Below are 19,784 nucleotides of genomic sequence, written 5' to 3'. Positions count from 1 at the left end.
GAAGAAGAAAGCTTTGATTGAAATTGTCAGAAACACGTTTTGCTTTGGGAAGCTCTCTTGGTGATAAAGGCAACGTGGATGCCAAGGGGCTTTCAAAAACAACAACAAGGATGTTATTATTTTATTTAAATTATTCATCAATATTCTACCTTTTCCCCAATGGGACTCAAGATGGCTTACAACATATTAAAAATAACAGAGAAAAGACTAAAGAAAAACTTCAAAGTAATGGAGAAAAATAAACGTTATCTAAATGATAAGCTATTAATAAAGTAAAAACTATTGAAATTCAGGAAACAACTATATACAAACCATAACAGATTAAACGGACATCCCAGTCAGTATTTACAATCAGTGGAAAATAGAGCAAGGAGGGTATCCAAGCCTAGCTAGGGAAGGAGTTTCAAAATCCAGGAGCAGCCAATGAAAAGGCCCTCTCCTCTCCATTGAAGGAACCTGAGAAACTGATGAGACAGAAGGACTTAGAGCAATAATGAGGAGAAGTGCTGGAGGAGAACAATTCACAGTCCCTCTCAACCTGTGGGTCCCCAGATGTTTTGGCCTTCAACTCCCAGAAATCCTAACAGCTGGTAAACTGGCTGGGATTTCTGGGAGTTGTAGGCCAAAAACACCTGGGGACAAGTTGAGAACCACTCCCCTAGACAACAAATGGAAGGACCATAAAAAGAGGAAGAAGCCGTCAAAACAAGAGAGTAATAATAATAACAACAACAACAACTTTATTCTTGTACCCCACCTCCATCTCCCCAAAGAGACTCAGGGCAGTGTACATGAGAAAACAACATACCACAACGAAAATTAACATACAATTTAAAACATAATATAACATCATCATTATAAAACAACACATCATGATGAAATTTAAAAACCAATCCCTCCACATTTCTTTTTTTTAACTTTTGTGGATCTGATTATTTGTGAATTAGATTAAAACATTCTCCTTAGGATTCTCTTAAGTCCTCCAGTGTGGTTCTCCAGCCAACTGTAGGACCAAGGCCCCTTCCACACAGCTGTATAAGATCCACATTGAACTGGATTATATGGCAGTGTAGACTCAGCTAATCCAGTTCAAAGCAGATATTGTGGATTACCTGCCTTGATATTCTGGGTTCTATGGCTGTGTGGAAGGGCCCTAGAGATTTTCAGGGAGACCATTTCTCTAGGAATCTCTAGGTCCTCCAATGCAATTATATGGTCAGCTTCCAGTGGAGGTTGATTATAGAGTTGTGCTGGAAGACTGAGAGATATGTTCTCTAGAGCAGTGTTTCTCAAAATACAATACAGTGTAAACAACAGAACATACTAACATCAAACCAACAATCATATTAAAAGCATACATTTAGAAGTTTCTAAAAGCCATGAAAATATGCTACAAACACGATAAAACATACCTCACTTTAGAAGAATTTCTGCAACAGACTAGTGATTTAGTTCTCAATTTTAAATAAATTACAACTTCATGTCCCTTTTGTTACCAAAGCCCAAACTCTGAGTCCCAAGACTCAACTCAATCCAGGATTGTCATATATACTCGCTCTTTTTAAAGCACAGTTGAGCTTCATATATAAAGGAGTAATCTCTACAGTGTCTGTTTGTCTCGGGTTTTTATGGGTTTCTCTAGAATATGCTTCAGGGCAGCACACTGCACATCAAATCAGGCTTGCGTGGTTTGTAGGGGTGAAAGGTTTTGGAGCTGACTACAAATGGTTTGATTTGTTTTACTCCTCTGTCAATAATTTCCAAAATGTCTAAGCTGGATGAAGCTTGTTTCCTAAGAAACAATACTCTGGGAGCCATTAGAAGGGAATTTATTTCTTCCTATCTCCTTGGGCTAATAAATTGTTTGAGCGGGTGACACTGGAGACATAGACAGAAATAAGAAGTTGAATTGGAATATGATTACTCTGTTGTCTAGTGAAAACTGAAATCCTTAAAATAAAAGGCAGTCGAGAGAGGAACATAAAAGCTATCACATTCTTAGCCTTTGATCCAAAATACATATTTCTTGTTAACTGCTATCAAGTTGACTTTGACTAATGGCAAGCCAATGACTTAGGCACCTCCAAGTCATCTTATGATCAACAATGACTTGGGTCTTGCAGACTCAAATTCTTCATCTTCTTTGATTGAATCTATTCATTTGGAAAGTGATCTTCTCTTTTCCTACTGCTTCTATCTTATCAAGCATTATTGTCCTTTCCTCATAATATCCAAAGTATAAGAGTCTCTGCTTGGTCATCATGGTTTCTAGAGAGAATATAGGTTTTATTTGCTCTAGGAGCCATTTATTTGTCTTTTGAGCTGTCCATGGTAATGATAAAAACCTCTAGCACCACATTGGAAATTAGTTCTCTTCCTATCAGCTTTATCTAATGACCAGCTTTCACACCCTTACATACGAATTGGAAATACAACTACATGAACAATCCTAATTTTATTATTCCAGTATATAGTTTTACTCTTCGGGATCATCTGTACTTATTCACATAGCTATGTATAAATATGTGAGGGGAAGTCACAGAGAGGAGGGAGCAAGTTTGTTTTCTGCTGCCCTGGAGACTAGGACACGGAACAATGGCTTCAAACTACAGGAAAAGAGATTCCACCTGAACATTAGGAAGACCTTCCTCACTGTGAGAGTCATTTGGCACGAACTCTCTGCCCGAGTGTGGTGGAGGCTCCTTCTTTGGATGCTTTTAAGCAGAGGCTGGATGGCCATCTGTCGGAGGTGCTTTGAATGCGATTTTCTGCTTCTTGGCAGGGGGTTGGACTGGATGGCCCATGAGGTCTCTTCCAACTCTACTATTCTATAATTCCTCCATAGCTGCCCTTCCAAGTCCTATTATTTGTCTGATATCTTGACTCCAATATCCATTCTGATTAATAACTGCGGCAAAGTATGGAAAATCTTAAAAGTATTTATATATTGTCCGTTTTAATGTTATATAAATCATCTATGGTAACTGTGCTTTCTTAATGTTCAACTGTAAACTTGCCTTTGCAGTTATAATCTCAAGACTTTGTTGTTCATGACTTCACTTTACAGAAAATTAATGCAATGGCCCTGCTGTTACTGCAATCCCTGGTGCCTGGTGTCCTCTTTGTTGAGGGATTGCAATGTAGAGTGAATATCTGCAATTTATGGGCCATGATTTTGTTTTCTGGATTTGTTGACAAAGTCTCGTCTACCTAGAATTAATAACCCACACATACCGTGCAGTTGCTCTTGGCTGTCTCCGTAACGTTATGTAATGTCCAGTGTTCATTTCAGGGTTAACTAGTTTTAGCCCTCTATTAAGAAAAGTCAGTGGTTGATTTAGTTTGGCTAAAACTTTGAAACAACCCCATATTTATTTATTTACAGTATTTATATTCCACCCTTCTCATCCCAAAAGGGACTCAGGGTGGATCACAATGTACATATACATGGGAAACATTCAATGCCATTAGACATATGACACACAGAGACAAAGACACAGAAGCTATTTAACGTTTTCCAGCTTCTGGCTTCATGAGGGTATGCTCGATTCCGGCCACAAGGGGAGCTGCTGCTTCATCATCCATTATGACACCAAGTCCTTGATAGGATACTTCCTCATCTTCCACACACACACTGCTGGACATTTTTATGGTGACGTAAATTAGTTAAATTATCCTCCCCGCATAAGCGGTCCATAAATTTTCCTACTTGACGGATGCAACTGTCTTTCGGGTTGCTTAGGTAAACAACGAGCTAGGCTATTTAATGGTCGAGCACTCAATCCGACCCAGGTTTCGAACTCATGACCTCTCGGTCAGTAGTGATTTATTGCAGCTGACTACTAACCAGCTGCACCACAACCCATAACTTTGATTCAATATTAATAGAAGGACTGAGTCCAATTCAGACCAGTGTGCTGTCCGCATCAGCCACCATCACAATTCCCATAAAATCATACAGCTGGCACACAACCCAAGGGCCATCTAGTTCAACCTCCTTCTGCCATACACTCTAAACACTCACATAAGATGGCCATCCAGCCTGTAAAAACCTCTAAAAAGGTGGCTCTGCCATACCGAGACAGAGGCATATGAGTATTTCATTGTCAAACAGCTTTTACAATTACTTCATATAAAAATGAACCATTTGCCAGTCCTGTTCAGCACTGTCACCTTTAACTGGCAGGTGCTAAGGTGCTGGTCATGTTTTGTCTTAGACATAATAACGAAAGTTCTTTACCTGATGATACTCCATTAAGTGAGACTATGGAGTAGAATCCATTGCAGTAACATCTTTATTAATTCCATTTATAATTCTGAAAGTGAACAACCATTTAATACATTTACAGAGACATTTTTCTTTATTCTGAAGTGATCAATAACATTTACTTCTCTAAGCTCCAATTTTCATCCATTAGAACATTTGATGGATTGAAAAAAAACATTTAAAGACTCATTTGTTGGCAACCATACAAAAAAAATCTTTGTAGAAAGCACAGTTTGTAAGGCTCAACAGCAGAGATGTTGTCTATTGCAGAAACTATAATTCAGATTCAACAATTTGGTCTTCGCAACAGCTGTAATTTTTAGCACCTTAACAATCTTCTTGTATCAGTCTTACATTCCTCTTCTCTCTGTATTGTCCGAACTGGAGGAAGATTGTGAAGAATTTTCTCCATATGCTTCCCACAGTTTAAGCCAATGTTCTGAAATGTCATATGTATGTAATATGTCTGAGTAAAGTAAAAAGTTCTGCAAGCAATCAGGTAATGGTAACTGGTGGACAAACTGGTCTGATCGTAAGCGATCGCTTGTTAAAAGTGACCGGATTTCCAAACGGCAAAGATGAGACAAAGAAGGGATACATTCTGTCACAAGAAAGAAAAACAATTCATTAGGGGCACAATTACCGAGAAGAGTGCATTCAATGCCAAAGACTGACAGACAAAACAGACTCAACAAGAGGTTGCAGGAGAGATTTCACAGCTGACCTTCTTGTTTATGAAATCTGGAGATGGAGTTCATTCTCTCAGGGCAGGCAAATCCTACCTGCCTGCAGATCACACCTTTACTCTGGGTAAGCTCAAATTCCTCTATTTTTCTCAGCCCTCTCAAAGAGGTGTTTGTGGAGATCAGTTGGGATACATTTGTGTGTTTTCAACATGAGCAAAAATTGCCCAAAAATTGTGCTGTGTCTTTTTTCTTCCAAATTGGGGTAGGGACTGAGAAGGGAGGCTTCAGGGATCACAAAACTAGGGTCCGAGGTCCTACAGCCCAGACTTTGGCCACACCAAACTAGGCTAAAACCTACCATCACCCCACCTAGCCCCTCATCCCTTGCAAAGAAAATAGGAAGTATTGGTCTGGCATCTAGTCCCTCCATGGTCTCCAACATTTAAGTATTCACAACATTTCCTACAGTAAGAGAAGGAAAACAACATGTATTTTATTATTTATCAATTGAATCAACTTGATAACTATTCTGTGTTAACAAATACTAAGTTGACATTCTTTTTTCACAATGATTCTACTAAGGAAAAAAAAGGTATACCATACCACACACGTGAGACTGTTGTTAAAAACCCTCAGTCCAAAAAGCATACATTAATAAAATGAAGCATTTTTAAGGCAAGCAACAGAGGATAAATAATGGGAGAAATGCCTAGTCAGCAAACTGATAGAGAGAAGTTAATTAAACAAATACTCAAACTGAGCTGTCTCCGTATGTTTGCTGGCCTTGCACACAAGAGAGAAGAGGCATTTTCCAGTCAGAGTCTGGGCTAACCTTTCCATTATTATTTTTTAAAAAGGGATTTCATTCTCCTGGGTCTCTAGTTAGCAACCGATGATTGCACACTGTATCTGCACTATCTCCCTGCCCAGTGGGTGGTCTGCAGTCTCACTGCTACTAGAAATAATTGGATGACCTTTTGTAGGATCAAGCGGGGCCATCGGATGGTTTATAAAAAGACAATAGCACAGTGATTTCAGAAGCCTAATTGGAAGGGCCAAGTTGCTTGAACGCTTCTGCTCTGAAACTATTTGGTGGTCACTCCCTGACTTCTAAGCATCTTCCCTAGGGAGGGGCCAGGATGGCTCCATCCTTTACTCTCCTTAGAACAGCTGATTAAAACAATTTTATGGCATCAGGTTTTTTGGTAAATGGCTGGGACAGTTTTTTAATTCCATCTGGTGTTGTTTTTTAAGGTTTGTATGTTTTAAGGCAGATGTGTCAAACTCAAGGCCCACAGGCCAAATCCGGCCCACCATGCCATTTTATGTGGCCCTCCAATATTTGTCATCATTAGACATCATGACTAGAGCTGATGAGAGTTGTATTCAGTAACATCTGGAAGGCTGCAGTTTATTATCACAATGTGAATTTAAATACAAGACTTGTGGAGATGATGTCTGACTTTAAAATGGCCTTCACCCTTCCTTCAATCTCAGTCACAAGTGCTGTTGGGTTGAAATTCCCATTAACCCATCGGCATGGCAGATAATCAAAAGTGATGGGCTTGTTGTTCAATAACAACAAGGGACCCAAATGGAGTAAAAACTAAAGAGTATCAACCACTATGTCAAAAAATATAGTTGGCCCTATCTATCCATGGTTTCACCATCAATAGATTCAACAGCCTTTTGAAGGGAAACATAATGAGTCTGACACCCCTGTTTTAAGGTTTGTACCTTTTACTGAACAACCTGCATTGTTTTAATTTATGTTGTTTTAAATATGCTGCTAAAGATGCTCGTTGCCGAGTGAAAGGCGCGATATACAGTATGACCCCCATATCTGTGGACCAATATTCACTGTTTCAACTACCTGCACTCAACAAATATGTCCTGGCTAGGAATTTGCCAGGGCTTCATCGTAATGCCACCTGTCTATGATGGTATTCCCACCATGAAAACTGGCCTACAGAAGAGTGAGATTGTAAGAATGAAGAACTCAAAGAACAAAGCAGGAACTCCTTTATACCTAATGTTAAAGACCTCTATTTTAGATTTTTTTTAAAAAAAATTATAAAGCTGGCTTACACACAAAACTTAAACACCTTTCTTTGGACTACAACTTCCAAAATTCCCCAGTCAGCATTCCCAAGCTACTTTATCTTAGCATTTATAATAGTTTAGAACCCCTCCCTAAATAAACCTTTGCCATTTATGCTATTAATAAATGGAGCACATTTAAATGAATGTATTGCTCACATACCAAAGTGTCTATGGGGCACCCAAGTGGAAGCTCCTTTACGGACAGAAAGGATCTGTTCAACATCCAGAGGAAGCCTCTTCCAGTTAGTAAACTCCAGAAGGAAGTTCAGGACATCATTTTCTAAAGAACAAAGCCTAGGGGAGAAACAAAATTTGGCTATCATGAGAACTAATGTAGCATACTGACTGATGTTGCATTTTGGCCAAGGTTACCCACATCCATGTAAACCAACATCCATGTAAACTAAGGTTTGGAAGCTAGCAGGTTGTATCATACCACAAGAAGAATACTGCTTCAATAATAATAGTAATTTTTGCAGTAGATTCATTATCTGGATAAAGAAATTAAGCACAATTGCTACCCATTTGTACTTTTTTTTCTTTTCAGCTCTGATTTGAATGGCTCAGAGCTATGCCTGCAGCCTGAACTTAGATTGAACCCAATGTTAAACTACCCTAAGAAAATAGGCTGCCAGTTGTGAATCCTAAACCCATACAAATACTTAAATTAAAGGATTAATTTCATTTGCCTTAAGGAAGTAGTTAATTACCTACAAAGCAAGAACTTGGGATTGAAGTGGTTAAAAAACCATTCTGTCTGCCTATATTCACTGACCTTTAGCGATATTTGGCTTTGGAATACATGGCTTTTTTATTACCATTTTAATGCAACTGTGAGCCAAGCATGTTCAGCTAGAAAATAATTTCTGCCCTTTTGCAGCAAAGAAAAGCTATTCCCCACACAGGAGTGGGCGATGTACATGCCTTTTCCCCCCACTCTTGAAAGCCCTGGAAATACAGCATGGGGCTGCTTTCTCTTATTACTTGAAGGAGTCAGACCTCCTGCCCTCAATGATGAGTCAACACAGTTGGAATCCGACTCCAAACACAATATTTTGAAAGATCAGTGCGATGCTCTTCCTGTAAGCAATTTCTGCTGTCTCTTTTCTCCTGACTTCACTGTCTGCCAATAATTGTTTGCTCCTAGCCTGCTTCTGTTTCAGGAATCTGGAGCTAACATGTCAGCATGTCTGTCTGTCTATCCATCCAACTAGATAATGCTCCCCAAACGATTGATAAGGGATTACGGTATGTAATAAGAGCAAATGCTACAATCCTCCCCGGTTGTTCCTATCTCTAAGATAAACATGTGCTCTATGAATCTCCTACCTTACTAAGCATTATTATCTTTTTAAATGAGTTATGTTGTTTCTTGATATGTCCAAAGTACAATAGCCTCACCTTGCATGATATGGCTTGATTGGCTCTTGGATCTTTTTATCTGGCTTTTGGGAAGCCAATTCTCCTCCAGATCTCATTTCAAATGAACAGAAGACTGGCTCTAACCACAGCTAAAAAAAACAACAACCTTGCTTACAGAGGGTTTTGCCTCCATCTACCAGAGTTAAGAATCCTCTTTTTGTTGTCAAAGGCTTTCATGGTCAGGATCACAGGGTTATTGTATGTTTTCCAGGCTGTATGGCCATGTTCCAGAAGTATTCTCTCCTGACGATTTGCCCACATCTATGGCAGGCATCCTCAGAGGTTGTTAGAGTCAGTCTTATGTTCATTTGAAATGAGATTTGGAAGAGAATTGACTTCCCAAAAGCCAGATAAAAAGATACAACAACCCAATCCCCATTTTAGCCACTTTCCTTCCTGTACCAATCTCTGCTACAACTTGCAGCATTCATCATGAAGTAATGCTACACTTGATTAGAATCAGCCTCAATGCAGGTATACTACTGCAACATGTTAAATGCTCAAAACAAAGGGGAAAAACTTCACATGGGGAAAATGAGCAGCAGAGGGAGACAGTATGCAATTTGGGAGCGTATTCCTAGTTCCTAGAACCATAGAATTTGCACATGGGGCTCAGTTCCTATATTAGGAAGGTACCGCTTAATAGTACGCACCCCACTGTTTGCAAACCTCTCAACTAAAATTCTTTACAATACTCTGTTGGATTAGAAAAGGGGAATTTCGAGAAAGTCATCACTGTTCCCTTAGATACATCATAAAGTACAAATAATCCAGAAAATAAATCATTCGTAGATTCTCAAGATGTTTGGGAGGCTGTAAAATATTGTTTTCCAGTATCCAAGGGACTGGCTTTACATTCATGCACATTGGCTGGCTGGCCCTTCCTTCCTTCCTTCCTTCCTTCCTTCCTTCCTTCCTTCCTTCCTTCCTTCCTTCCTTCCTTCCTCCGTCCCTCCCTCCCTCCGTCCCTCCCTCCCTCCCTCCCTCCCTTCCTGCCAGGGTCCAGGGACCACCATTTTGAATAGCAGTGAGCCTAAGAAATAGACAGAAGCTCTCTTTAAATGTTCAATATCAATGTATAAAGGGGCTCCCACATACGAATTTGGTAGCACTGTCACACATTGCAGTACTGGCCTGTGGCAGTATGAAGAGGGTCCTAACACCAGTACAGATGTGCACATGAAGAGGGCTTCCCAGTATGTGCCCATCCATATGATTCTATAATAACTTTCAATTTATATAGCTTACATACCAAAATGTAGAAGAATGGGCTATCTGTTCATGAATGGCAGTTCCTTCATGCATTCATACAGTTTGCTCAAGCAATGTTCATGTGCCACATGCGCATATGCATACAGTCATGCAAATACGTATGCATGCACACATTATGTGGATATGTATGTTCGCACAGCCACTCATATGCATGCTTACCAAGGCTTACAGAGAGGATTCAGTGGATTAAACCCAGCCAACAGGAGAGAAGGAAGCCACTCTCTATATTTTCCTCCTGCATTAATTGTACACTTTGAAAATTCTGCCAAGTGCTGTCCACTTGGAAACTTGCAACCCCGCTTCAAGAAAAGCTGAAATAATGAGAAATTTCCCAGGCGCAGGAAGTGGTTTAGATCTGTTTCCAAAGGAGTGATGCCATACTTCAGAAGAAGAGGAACTAATCCAAATCTATAAGAATAAATAAATAATAGACAGATATATAGTGAGTCAACAGATATACAATAAGTCAACTCAATACAGTACAGTAATTTCTAAGATTTTCTGCTGCTGCTGAAGTTCTGGTTATTACAGATGGCCTCAGCTCATACAAAGCTATAGACAAGCTAGTCATATCTCATGAACTTGGAGTATACCTTGGAGATACCCTGAGGCACACATTTTTCTAGAACTGTGGCAGAGGCAGTCTGTCTTTCTGGATTTCTTATTCATGCTTCTTGATCTTTAAATGGAGGAAACCCTTGGTTTCCCAAAAGGCACTGAAAATTGATTATTTATTCTACCAAGTTAAATAGTGGCCCTGAGGCCACAGGCAGCCTAAAACATTGTTTTTGAGGCCCCATCATCCTCCCAGCAAAGTCATTTTTTCAAAAACAATGTTGGAGATTAGAGGAAGCAGCAGCTCTCAAATGTCCTGAGAAACAATGCACATCCCCCCCTAACCCTCAACAGTCAATGATCCCTGTATTATACTGTCACTCTGATAAGATATCAACATTTATGTAGTATTTACTGAAAAGGAAAAGCTACAACTTGGAGGCAGACCACCTGGTTTGCGTGAAGAAGGTCCCAGGTTCAATCCCTAATATCTCCAGATAGGGGCTGGTAAGTATCCTATCTTAAAAAAACGCTGGTAGAAACTGTCAACAATACTGGTTAAATGTGGACCAAGGGTAGACCGATGTCCTAAATTCCTTCATGTACAAGATGTGTGCATGACAAGCTATATTGATCTAAATATTAACTGGCTCCATTACTGTGGGAAATTGGTTAAGTTGCAAGTCAGATGAATCTTAGGATCCGAATGAAACTCCACCAATCTGATTCACAAATAACCCATTCCTAAACTTCTGGCTAGATTGCTGGAAGTTTAATAAGCAGGAACAAGTTTATCCAATAAACTAAGCCTGAATGCCTTTTCATGAGTGATCATATATTTATAAAGCTGTAAAAAATATATCAAGGATGCATTAGAATGAAAATAGAAAAATAAACTCAAGAGAAAAACTAATAAGGATGCTAAAAAGAAAACACCTATTGGTTTCAATGTAAGTGATCAAATAGGAAATCCATTTATCCTAGGGACTTATAAGAAGTCTTTCTAATAAAAGTGAGAAAGTCAAGCATTATAAAAATGCATAATTTGTTGTGACGTGCCTTCATTTCTGACTCATGGGGACTTTAAGGTGAACCTATCACAGGGTTTTATCGGTAAGATCTATTCAGAGGGGGTCTGCCTTGGTCTTCTCTTGAGGCTAAGAGTTTCACCTGCATGAAGTCACCCAATGGACTTCTATGGCTGAGTGGAGATTCGAACCCTAGTCTCCAAGCTCAAACCACTACACTGCTTATGCTCATATGGCAGGTGGTTGGATCACATGATCCTTGTGGTGCATTCTAACTCTATGAATCTATGAAGGAAAGATATATAGGTTTGAGAAATACTATTATATGTTCATTTCTGTTTAAAAAAAATCTTCTGTTGCCATCTGGAACACAGACAACATGCCTCCACATCAGCAAGTTTTTACTGTCTCTACAAGGCTTAAAAATTGAAATTAGCACTATCTGTTGCCATGTTAAACCCATTCTCTATTCACAGAAACAAGTAAACAAGACAGCGATAATACGAGAGGATACCAATGGCCATTTCAGACAGAAGGAGTCTGTGGGAAAAGAGAACCATGCTAATTAACAATATGCTTGACTCAATTAAAAAATAATGTCAGGTTCCCAGGAGACAGAGATTGCTGATAAGACCCTTTGAAAGGGAGGAAATTAGTCTAACTGTGTGTTCAACAAGCTTCTTCAAAGAGAAGAGTTTCCCCAAGGAGCTTCTGACAAGGTTCTTTAGTGCCTACATATGATCCAGAACTGCAGAAACGTATGGTTTTCACAAAGCAAAACCTCATGTCTGCTTTCTTAGAAATAAGCCCTACTGAATTTAATTGGACTTACTTCCAGATATATGCATGTACGTTTGAACCTAAACATGCAATCTTATAAATCACTAAAAGCCATAGAACTTATTCTCAGTTAAGTGTAGAGAAACAGAAATTTAGTAACTTGTGAGAAGGAAAGCAACTATGCTGTTTAAGAGTCTGCAGTGGAGGATGATACCAAGACCAAAAAAAACCCCAAAGTCCTATGTCCAGTGTTTGCTCCCTCATTGGGACCTAGCCTATCTGTAAATAGATTATAGCCTATCCACTATAGTCAGGAAACAGTCAACCAGTTCCCTGAAGGCAGAAATACCGAAGGACATTAGATATAAGACACCCACTATATTTTGCATGTGACTACTGTGTCTTCATTCCATGATAACCACAAGCAACATACCCTTTTTGGATAGCCAGAGACATGGGTGATCTGCAGCTGAAGACTGGACAAGGTTGGGCATCTGGACTATAGCCTTCTTTGAGTAATAATTCCAAGCAATCTGTATGGTCACCATAGATTGCGGAGTAGACAGGACTCACTTTGCCTTCAGCACGGCCACAGAGCTGGTCAGTAACTGGGATGAGCATTTGTAATATACTGTGGATATACAAAGTGAATGTTATGATTTTCTATTTCTATGCAAGCATTTCCCATAATGATGTCCAGGGACTTCCAGTTCATAACGCAGGGTAAATCAGGTGTTACTCAAAGTTAGGGAATTATCTGGAATTTCAGTGAAGGGTAAAGGAAACAGATCAAGCCCGTGTCACTCTCCTTTTGCCCCAGCAAAGGGTCACAGAGCAAGCAGAGTTCCTGCCTGTCGCTGGGTGCCTTTGAAGACATTAGCACCCATGCAGCCAAAGAGAAAGAGGGGGAATTGACCACCTCCTTCTCTTTTATCGCATGGCCACCTTTACTGATGTCAGCAAAGACACCTGGCAGTATACAGAAGTTATCCTGGAGTTGCATGGCCAACCAGCTGTAGCAACAGAGACAGAAATAGTAAGGTGATAGTGTTGGGGGCCAAACTGGCTTTGGCTATGCTGTACAGCCTGACTTCATCCCACCATTGTCAGTCCATAGTATTGTGACAAATGGCCTTAGATTTTAGTGGAAATGTAGATAAACCCCAGATTACATCTCTGTACATATCTGAGGAATATCTTTGCTTTGTTTGTTGTAGCAGAAACAACACAATCGTGGACTAATTCCAATTTGTATTTATAGAATGACTACCAATGCTAATGACATCCCAGATCTCAATGTACGAGAACATCTACATACTTCATATTTTTCTACTAGCAGAGTGAACAAGACCCAGGAACAAAGTCTTCCATAAACTTACTTGCTGTGCCCCATTTGTGCTGCAGCATGGATAGGCAACTGCCATTCCTCTTCGTTACAGTACAAGTTTGGATCTGCTCCACTGGATAATAACAATTCCACACATCTGTCATTGCCCTCCTGAGCAGCAATAAATAGTGGTGTGGCTCGGTCTGTGGCTTGACAATTGACGTTTGCCCCTAACAGGAAATTTTAATAAACTGATGAGGAAGGTGGTAATGATTAGCAAAATAAAAATAAAAATATTCTACATCTCAGAAACATTCCTACCATTACAATAATTCAATCTTATCAAGTGTTTTGGCTTTACAACCTTCATGTGGAAGTAGATTAATATTCCATGTAATATTGCGAGATACCCCTGGATGCTCAAAAAAAACCAGTATAAGAACAATGAATTTCCACTATATATCTTTTAGTATCTATAGTCTACAGTATATTCCCACTAAACATGTAGCTTCCATTTGGCCATCTCTCCCCAAATCTTTCAAATTTGGCCTCCCAGCTCTGTTTTGTGTGTTGTGCAACAACTCTGGAGATATTTGGGTGGATGTGATGAATAGTCTTTGAAGACTAACCTTTATGTTTAAAATAACTGATACATTTCAGGATAATGTGCTGATTCATGCTGATCAACACCATTTGCTAAATGTAAAGTCTGTGAGTTTAGAGGGCTTGAACATGAATAAGATTTTTTTTAATTTCTAGGTTCTATTTCTGAAACTATTCCCAAGCTGCAGTTTACACTTATCACAAGGAACTTCATCATTGCCAAAAGTTGGAGTGGCAATAGTGAGAGGGATGCCAAGCAAACACAAAGGCTCTGTGGCAGATTGCAATACTATGTGTTGCAGGGACAAGGAATAACCGTCAAGGCTCACACAAATGTGCTTTATATACACAACATGGTCACATCAAGCAACAAGAACTCAATAAGCATCCTAAACAGATCCTTACCCACCTGGCCCATTTCCTTGAAATATGGCAAATGTTCAAGTGATTGTATTCATCAAAATTCCCCATGGCCATGGCCTCAAAGAAAGTAAAAAAAAAAGAAAAAAGAATGCCCCTGCCATTCTCTGAGGTTTAGACAATGTAACTTGTACAATGTCACTTAATGGGTTTCCATGACTGAGCAGGAATTGAAAGCTGTTCTCCAGAGCTCTAGTCCAACACGCACAATGCCACTACAACATGCTGGCCATGCACACATGCCTCACAACAACATATTGCTATTGGGGGGAAAATCATTTCTCTAAGGGAACTGAGTAGGGCGAGGAGAGTGGCAGACGATATCATTAACTCTGATGATCAACACATCCCGGTGCTTTGGCCTTGACACCCTTGACACTACAACATACATATCAACCACTTGGCCAGAATGCTGTCAAAAAACAGCAAGGACATCAACAGAATGGCTCATCTGCAATCTCATTCACCCCAGTGTACACCAACAAAATCCACCTGAGGCATATAGTTACACAGAATCTGAGTTACCATATGAGATAAGTATCCTTAAACATTCCAGTTTTCCATATTGGGCAGCAACAAATAAAGGTGTGATCCCAAAGTCATCCACAGATTCTATGTTGGCTCCATGGTCAAGGAGTAATTTCAATATTTCAGGGTATCTCTGAAGGGAAATGAAAAGAGTTATGTTTAACAGAGCAACAGAACTGAAAGATTTCTGAATGTATTTAAATATGGCAGGAAGGCATTTTATGTGATTGCCAGTGCCAATGTTCCCTCACTTTCTCAGTGTCTGTCAAAAACCAAGAGGAGGGGAGGGATGGGATTTGTTCCATTTCTGTCTTATGCAAAGGAACCACAAAGGAGGCAGATTTGTCACATCTATATTCTCAGCAATTCACAGAGCATACCCACCAGAGGGAGGATTAAATGGATCCTCGATCTATAATGTGACTTTTTAAACACTGAAGACCAAGAATCTGAGTGTCACTGACCAACTCTTATCACATTACACTCTTACCCCAAGCCGTGCCCCAAATCAAAAGCTAATCACATCAGATTACCAAAAACAGAAGGCACAGGCTTACTGCCCAGCTGCAACCAAACCCCTCTACCCCATCAAAGTTCCAGTACAATGAAGAAAAATTGAAGTATAAAATGGGAAGAAAGTCCAAGAATCATCTCTTGCCTGTTCAGAAATCCACAGCTAAATCATTCCTGACATGAAGCCAGCCAACCTCTGTTTAAAGGAAGGAAGGAGAGTCCATCACCTTCCAAAGCAGACTTGTTCTACTTTTATACAACTCCTAACACTCAGAATCCCCCTTCATATAATTTGAATCAACTGTATCCTTTGTAGCAAAGCTTACGTTTTTCAACTGATAGCATTTCAGGTATGGCTACTATGTAACTTCTTAATCTTCTCTTTTCCAGACCCAACATACCCATCTCCTCAATTGTTTCTCAAGAGCGGGTTCCAGTGCCTTTGCCAACTTTGCCATCTTCTGGAAACATTCCAGCTCATCAATGTGTTTCTTAAATTGTTATTTCCAGAACTAGACCCACTACTGCAGATGACATCTGAATGAAATGTTACTAGTACTTTCTTTGTGCTGAACGTAATAGTTTTATGTGTTGTTGAAGGGTGTTTGGCCAGAATCACTGGGCTGCTGTGAGTTTTCTGGGCTGCATGGCCATGTTGCAGAAGCATAATATAATAATAATAATAATAATAATAATAATAATAATAATAATAATAATAATAATAATAATAATAAAACTTGATTTATATACCACCCTATCTCCTCAGGGGATTCAGGGTGGTTTCCAACATGATAAAAGCAATACAATACAACACAATACGCATAATAAAAACAGAACCAAACAACCATTTAAGAATAATACAAGTAATAAACATAAATACACAACATACAATCCAAACATTGAAAAATAAAGCTAGTAACAATACTCCATTTACGGGCCAGTTATAGTGATCCAGAGTTCAACGTAGGAATGGCCAACTATAAAGTGCTATTCAAGTCTTGTGCAACAGAGGGGATTAGCATTCTTTCCTGCCATGGATGCAGGCGAAACGTCAGGAATGAATGCTTCTGGAACATGGCCATACAGCCCAGAAAACACACAGCAACCTATTATAATTTTGTTACTGCAGCCTAAAAAGTACATTGGGTTTTTTTGTTGCCATGTCACCCTGACTCATGCATAGTTTGTCATCTACCAATATCTCCAAATCTTTTTACACATGTTTTTTCTCAAGCCAGGAGCAATCAATCATATATATGTGTATGTCATTTTTGGTTAATGGCAGGTAGAAATACAAGGTTGAAATTAGCAACTGATGTGAGTACAACCATACTAGATGTTACGGATCTGGACTGGAAACATCAAAACTGGGCTACCATTTTGAACAGCATATTTTTTTAAACATCAAATGGGGTCCTGATAAGCTTGCTAAGTGACTTTCAAAATAGAATTTTTCATGAAAGCTAAGTTATATGTAAGGAAATAAAATGGGGGAAAAAACATTATTTCAAGTACATTTATGTCCAATAACAAATTTATCTCCCTTGTTATATCTGATCGTTTCTTAAACATGTGTAATCCTTTGGCTATTTAAAATGTTCACTGTCTAACACGCACTGCAGCTCTTTCAAAATGATCATTTGCATTTAGACTGACTTCTCAGTACCAGGTTGTCATAAATCAGAAAAGGGAATGGCATGCAAAGGCTACACAAAGCTGTCATTTGGAAGAAGAAAAAAGAGAGAAAAAACTTTATTTATATGGAAACGAAATTACGGATTTATAGATTACCTGAAAAGCAGCCTGGTGCAAGGAATTCCATTCAGACCAACAGTGAGACCCATTAATATTTGCTCCATGTTGAAGAAGAAGCTTTATCACATCAGTATGTCCATTTTCAACAGCTTCAAACAGATAGGTAAAAATCATTATCATCATATATCTTAATCACTACCATAATCGCCAGTGCTTTGTCTTCTGCTACAAAATCAAAATTAATTCTGTATGTGGTCATGCTATATATAAAAGTGTGACTCCACAGGTCTTATACAGGAACTCCATATTTAAGCCCAAAAGCCATTGGATTTATTTAGTAATAAAAGATGAATGAATTTCAACAGCACTACTTATAAACTGTATTTTACGCATTTAACATACACCCAATACATCAAACGCTTCATGTCTGTTAACTTAGTCTCCAATGGGAATGCAAGTTTAAATGACAAAAATAACAAAGACACCCAGACATTTCCTTTGGTAAGCAGAGATCGAACAAAAGGAACTGCTAACAATAGAAGGACCTACACACCAGACAAGCTCATCTTTGGCCCCAGATCCTTCCAATATTATTACCTCCTCTTGCACAGTTGCCCAACGAGTACGAAACCTAGGTTGCCTTGAACAGGCTGGACAACTGCCCTATTTGACACTAAAATTGGGTTTAGATAAATTTGTATTCAATCTATACCTGATACTCATGTTTAACAGAGTACTATATATTTGCGTGTATAAGTCTAGAGATTTTAGACCGAAAATATTCTAAAAACGCAGGGTCAACTCATCCATGGGTCAGCAGTGTAAATACTACACTTTAACTTTTCAGTCAAAAAAGAAACCATCCCCGTCTCTGAGTAGAGTGGTGAAAGATAAGAGCTTAGTCCATTCTGAGACTAAAAGAAGCCCCAACTCTCTCTCTGCTGTCTTCTCCGCAGCACTCCTTCTGGACTTTTTGAATGTGGGAAAATGATGTGATGGTGATGGTTGTTCTTTGGCACTTCCCTTCAAAGGAGCACTCAGAGTAGAGGGGGTTGATATTTCTTTTAGACCCTCTCCCCTAGGATGGCAAAAGGCAATTTTGCATGCATGGGGAGGAAATGGTGGAAGTGTCCACAGCTGCTGACTGTCAGGACCCAAGCTGCAGAGCACCAATAACCATGCGCAGAGACCAGAATCTATCTAATATCTTTATTATAGAAATATATAAAGTCAATAAAACAAGTGAAGAATATAGTTCAGAAGCAGACCTTTCAGATGAGGTCAAATATAGTCCAGAAAAGTATTGTCCAATATAAGATATTAGAGTTCAAAGTTATAATCCACTTGACCGAAACACGCACTTTGCCAAGCAAAGTGTGGGGAAATGACAGAGTCTTTAAAGTCCAATGTAGCTTGACAACAAGGCTGGAAAATAAACTTGGTTCTTGGCTAGATTCAAGACTTGAAACGAGGCAACATGAAACGTGAACAGAGTCCAAAGAAGTCCGTGAAACAAGGCAAGGCTGGAAACTTAATCCGGGAAACAAGAAACTGGGGTTACGAAGTCCACACACGATCTCTCTCCTCAAGCTGAACAATTGATTCCGCAAAGTTCCCCTTGCGAGCAGCACCTATATTGGGTCTCATTTTCCCGCCGACAGAACACTTTCCCTAGAGAACGAGAAGCGAAACCCAACGCTGTCCAGATGCATGACTCCTTAGAATTTCCCAAGGGAAGCAAACCTAATCAGCTAATTGTTTGGCAGCGATTCTCAGGCTCCGGCGATTTGCCTCCCTGGCTCCCCTATCTCTATTATAATTGTCCCTCCGGGAAAACGGGGGGGAATTCTGCCCAAGGCCTGTTTGGCTACATTCTTGAGGACAAACATCCTCCAGGTGGAGAGGCTCCGATTCTGACTGAAACGGCGGAAATCCCATGTTTTCCTCTTCGTCTGCCACAATAGTACTAGGAACAGGACTACAAGGCCCATGAGTCATCACACTATCCCCGCCCTCAAGGCCCCCCTCAAACATGGCCCCTCTCCTCGAGTCGCGGGGCCGCGGCTTGGCAGGGTAGGCCTGATGGAAGCGGCGGACTAAGTCGGGGGCATGGACTGTGGAAGCGTCTTCCCAAGAGCGTTCTTCGGGGCCAAAACCCACCCAGTCAATGAGATACTGGAGGCGGCGGCGATGAAAGCGAGAATCCAAAATGTCCTGAACCTCGAATTCCTCCTCCCCGTCCACCAAAACAGGGGCGGGGGCCGACCGGCCCGCATCAGGGCGTACACCATCCGCCGGAAGGAGCAGGGAACGATGGAACACCGGATGAATGCGCATGGAGCGCGGAAGTTGGAGTTTGAAAGTCACGGGGTTAAGTTGCGCCACCACTGGATAGGGACCAATGAAACGGGCATCTAACTTCTGGCAGGGACGGTGGGAGGGCAAAAAGCGAGTGGACAATAGAACCCGATCTCCTACCTTGATCTCGGGACCCGGCTGGCGATGGCCGTCAGCGTGGCGTTTAT

The 19,784-nt window shown here is 40.1% G+C and overlaps 1 protein-coding gene across 6 annotated transcripts in view; it reads right to left on the bottom strand.

The window, feature by feature from the left end:
• Positions 1–714: 714 nt before the first annotated feature.
• The window catches only part of asb3 (ankyrin repeat and SOCS box containing 3), a 71,219-nt gene continuing 52,149 nt past the window's right edge, over positions 715–19,784 (bottom strand). For all 6 annotated transcript variants that reach the window (XM_062968851.1, XM_003216152.4, XM_062968853.1 and 3 more), the window contains 7 exons: positions 17,296–17,408; positions 14,989–15,124; positions 13,493–13,670; positions 12,547–12,744; positions 9,910–10,158; positions 7,217–7,350; positions 715–4,868 (listed from right to left, as the gene is read on the bottom strand). In XM_062968851.1, coding sequence (XP_062824921.1) covers positions 4,618–4,868; positions 7,217–7,350; positions 9,910–10,158; positions 12,547–12,744; positions 13,493–13,670; positions 14,989–15,124; positions 17,296–17,408 — 1,259 coding nt within the window. In that variant the 3' untranslated portion in view covers positions 715–4,617. The remainder of the gene's footprint in view (positions 4,869–7,216; positions 7,351–9,909; positions 10,159–12,546; positions 12,745–13,492; positions 13,671–14,988; positions 15,125–17,295; positions 17,409–19,784) is intronic.

This window comes from Anolis carolinensis, chromosome 1 (genome assembly GCF_035594765.1).
Source record: "Anolis carolinensis isolate JA03-04 chromosome 1, rAnoCar3.1.pri, whole genome shotgun sequence".
Taxonomy (NCBI): domain Eukaryota; kingdom Metazoa; phylum Chordata; class Lepidosauria; order Squamata; family Dactyloidae; genus Anolis; species Anolis carolinensis.
Note: the sequence above shows the minus strand (reverse complement) of the source record. Positions and strands in the feature narration are given on the sequence as shown.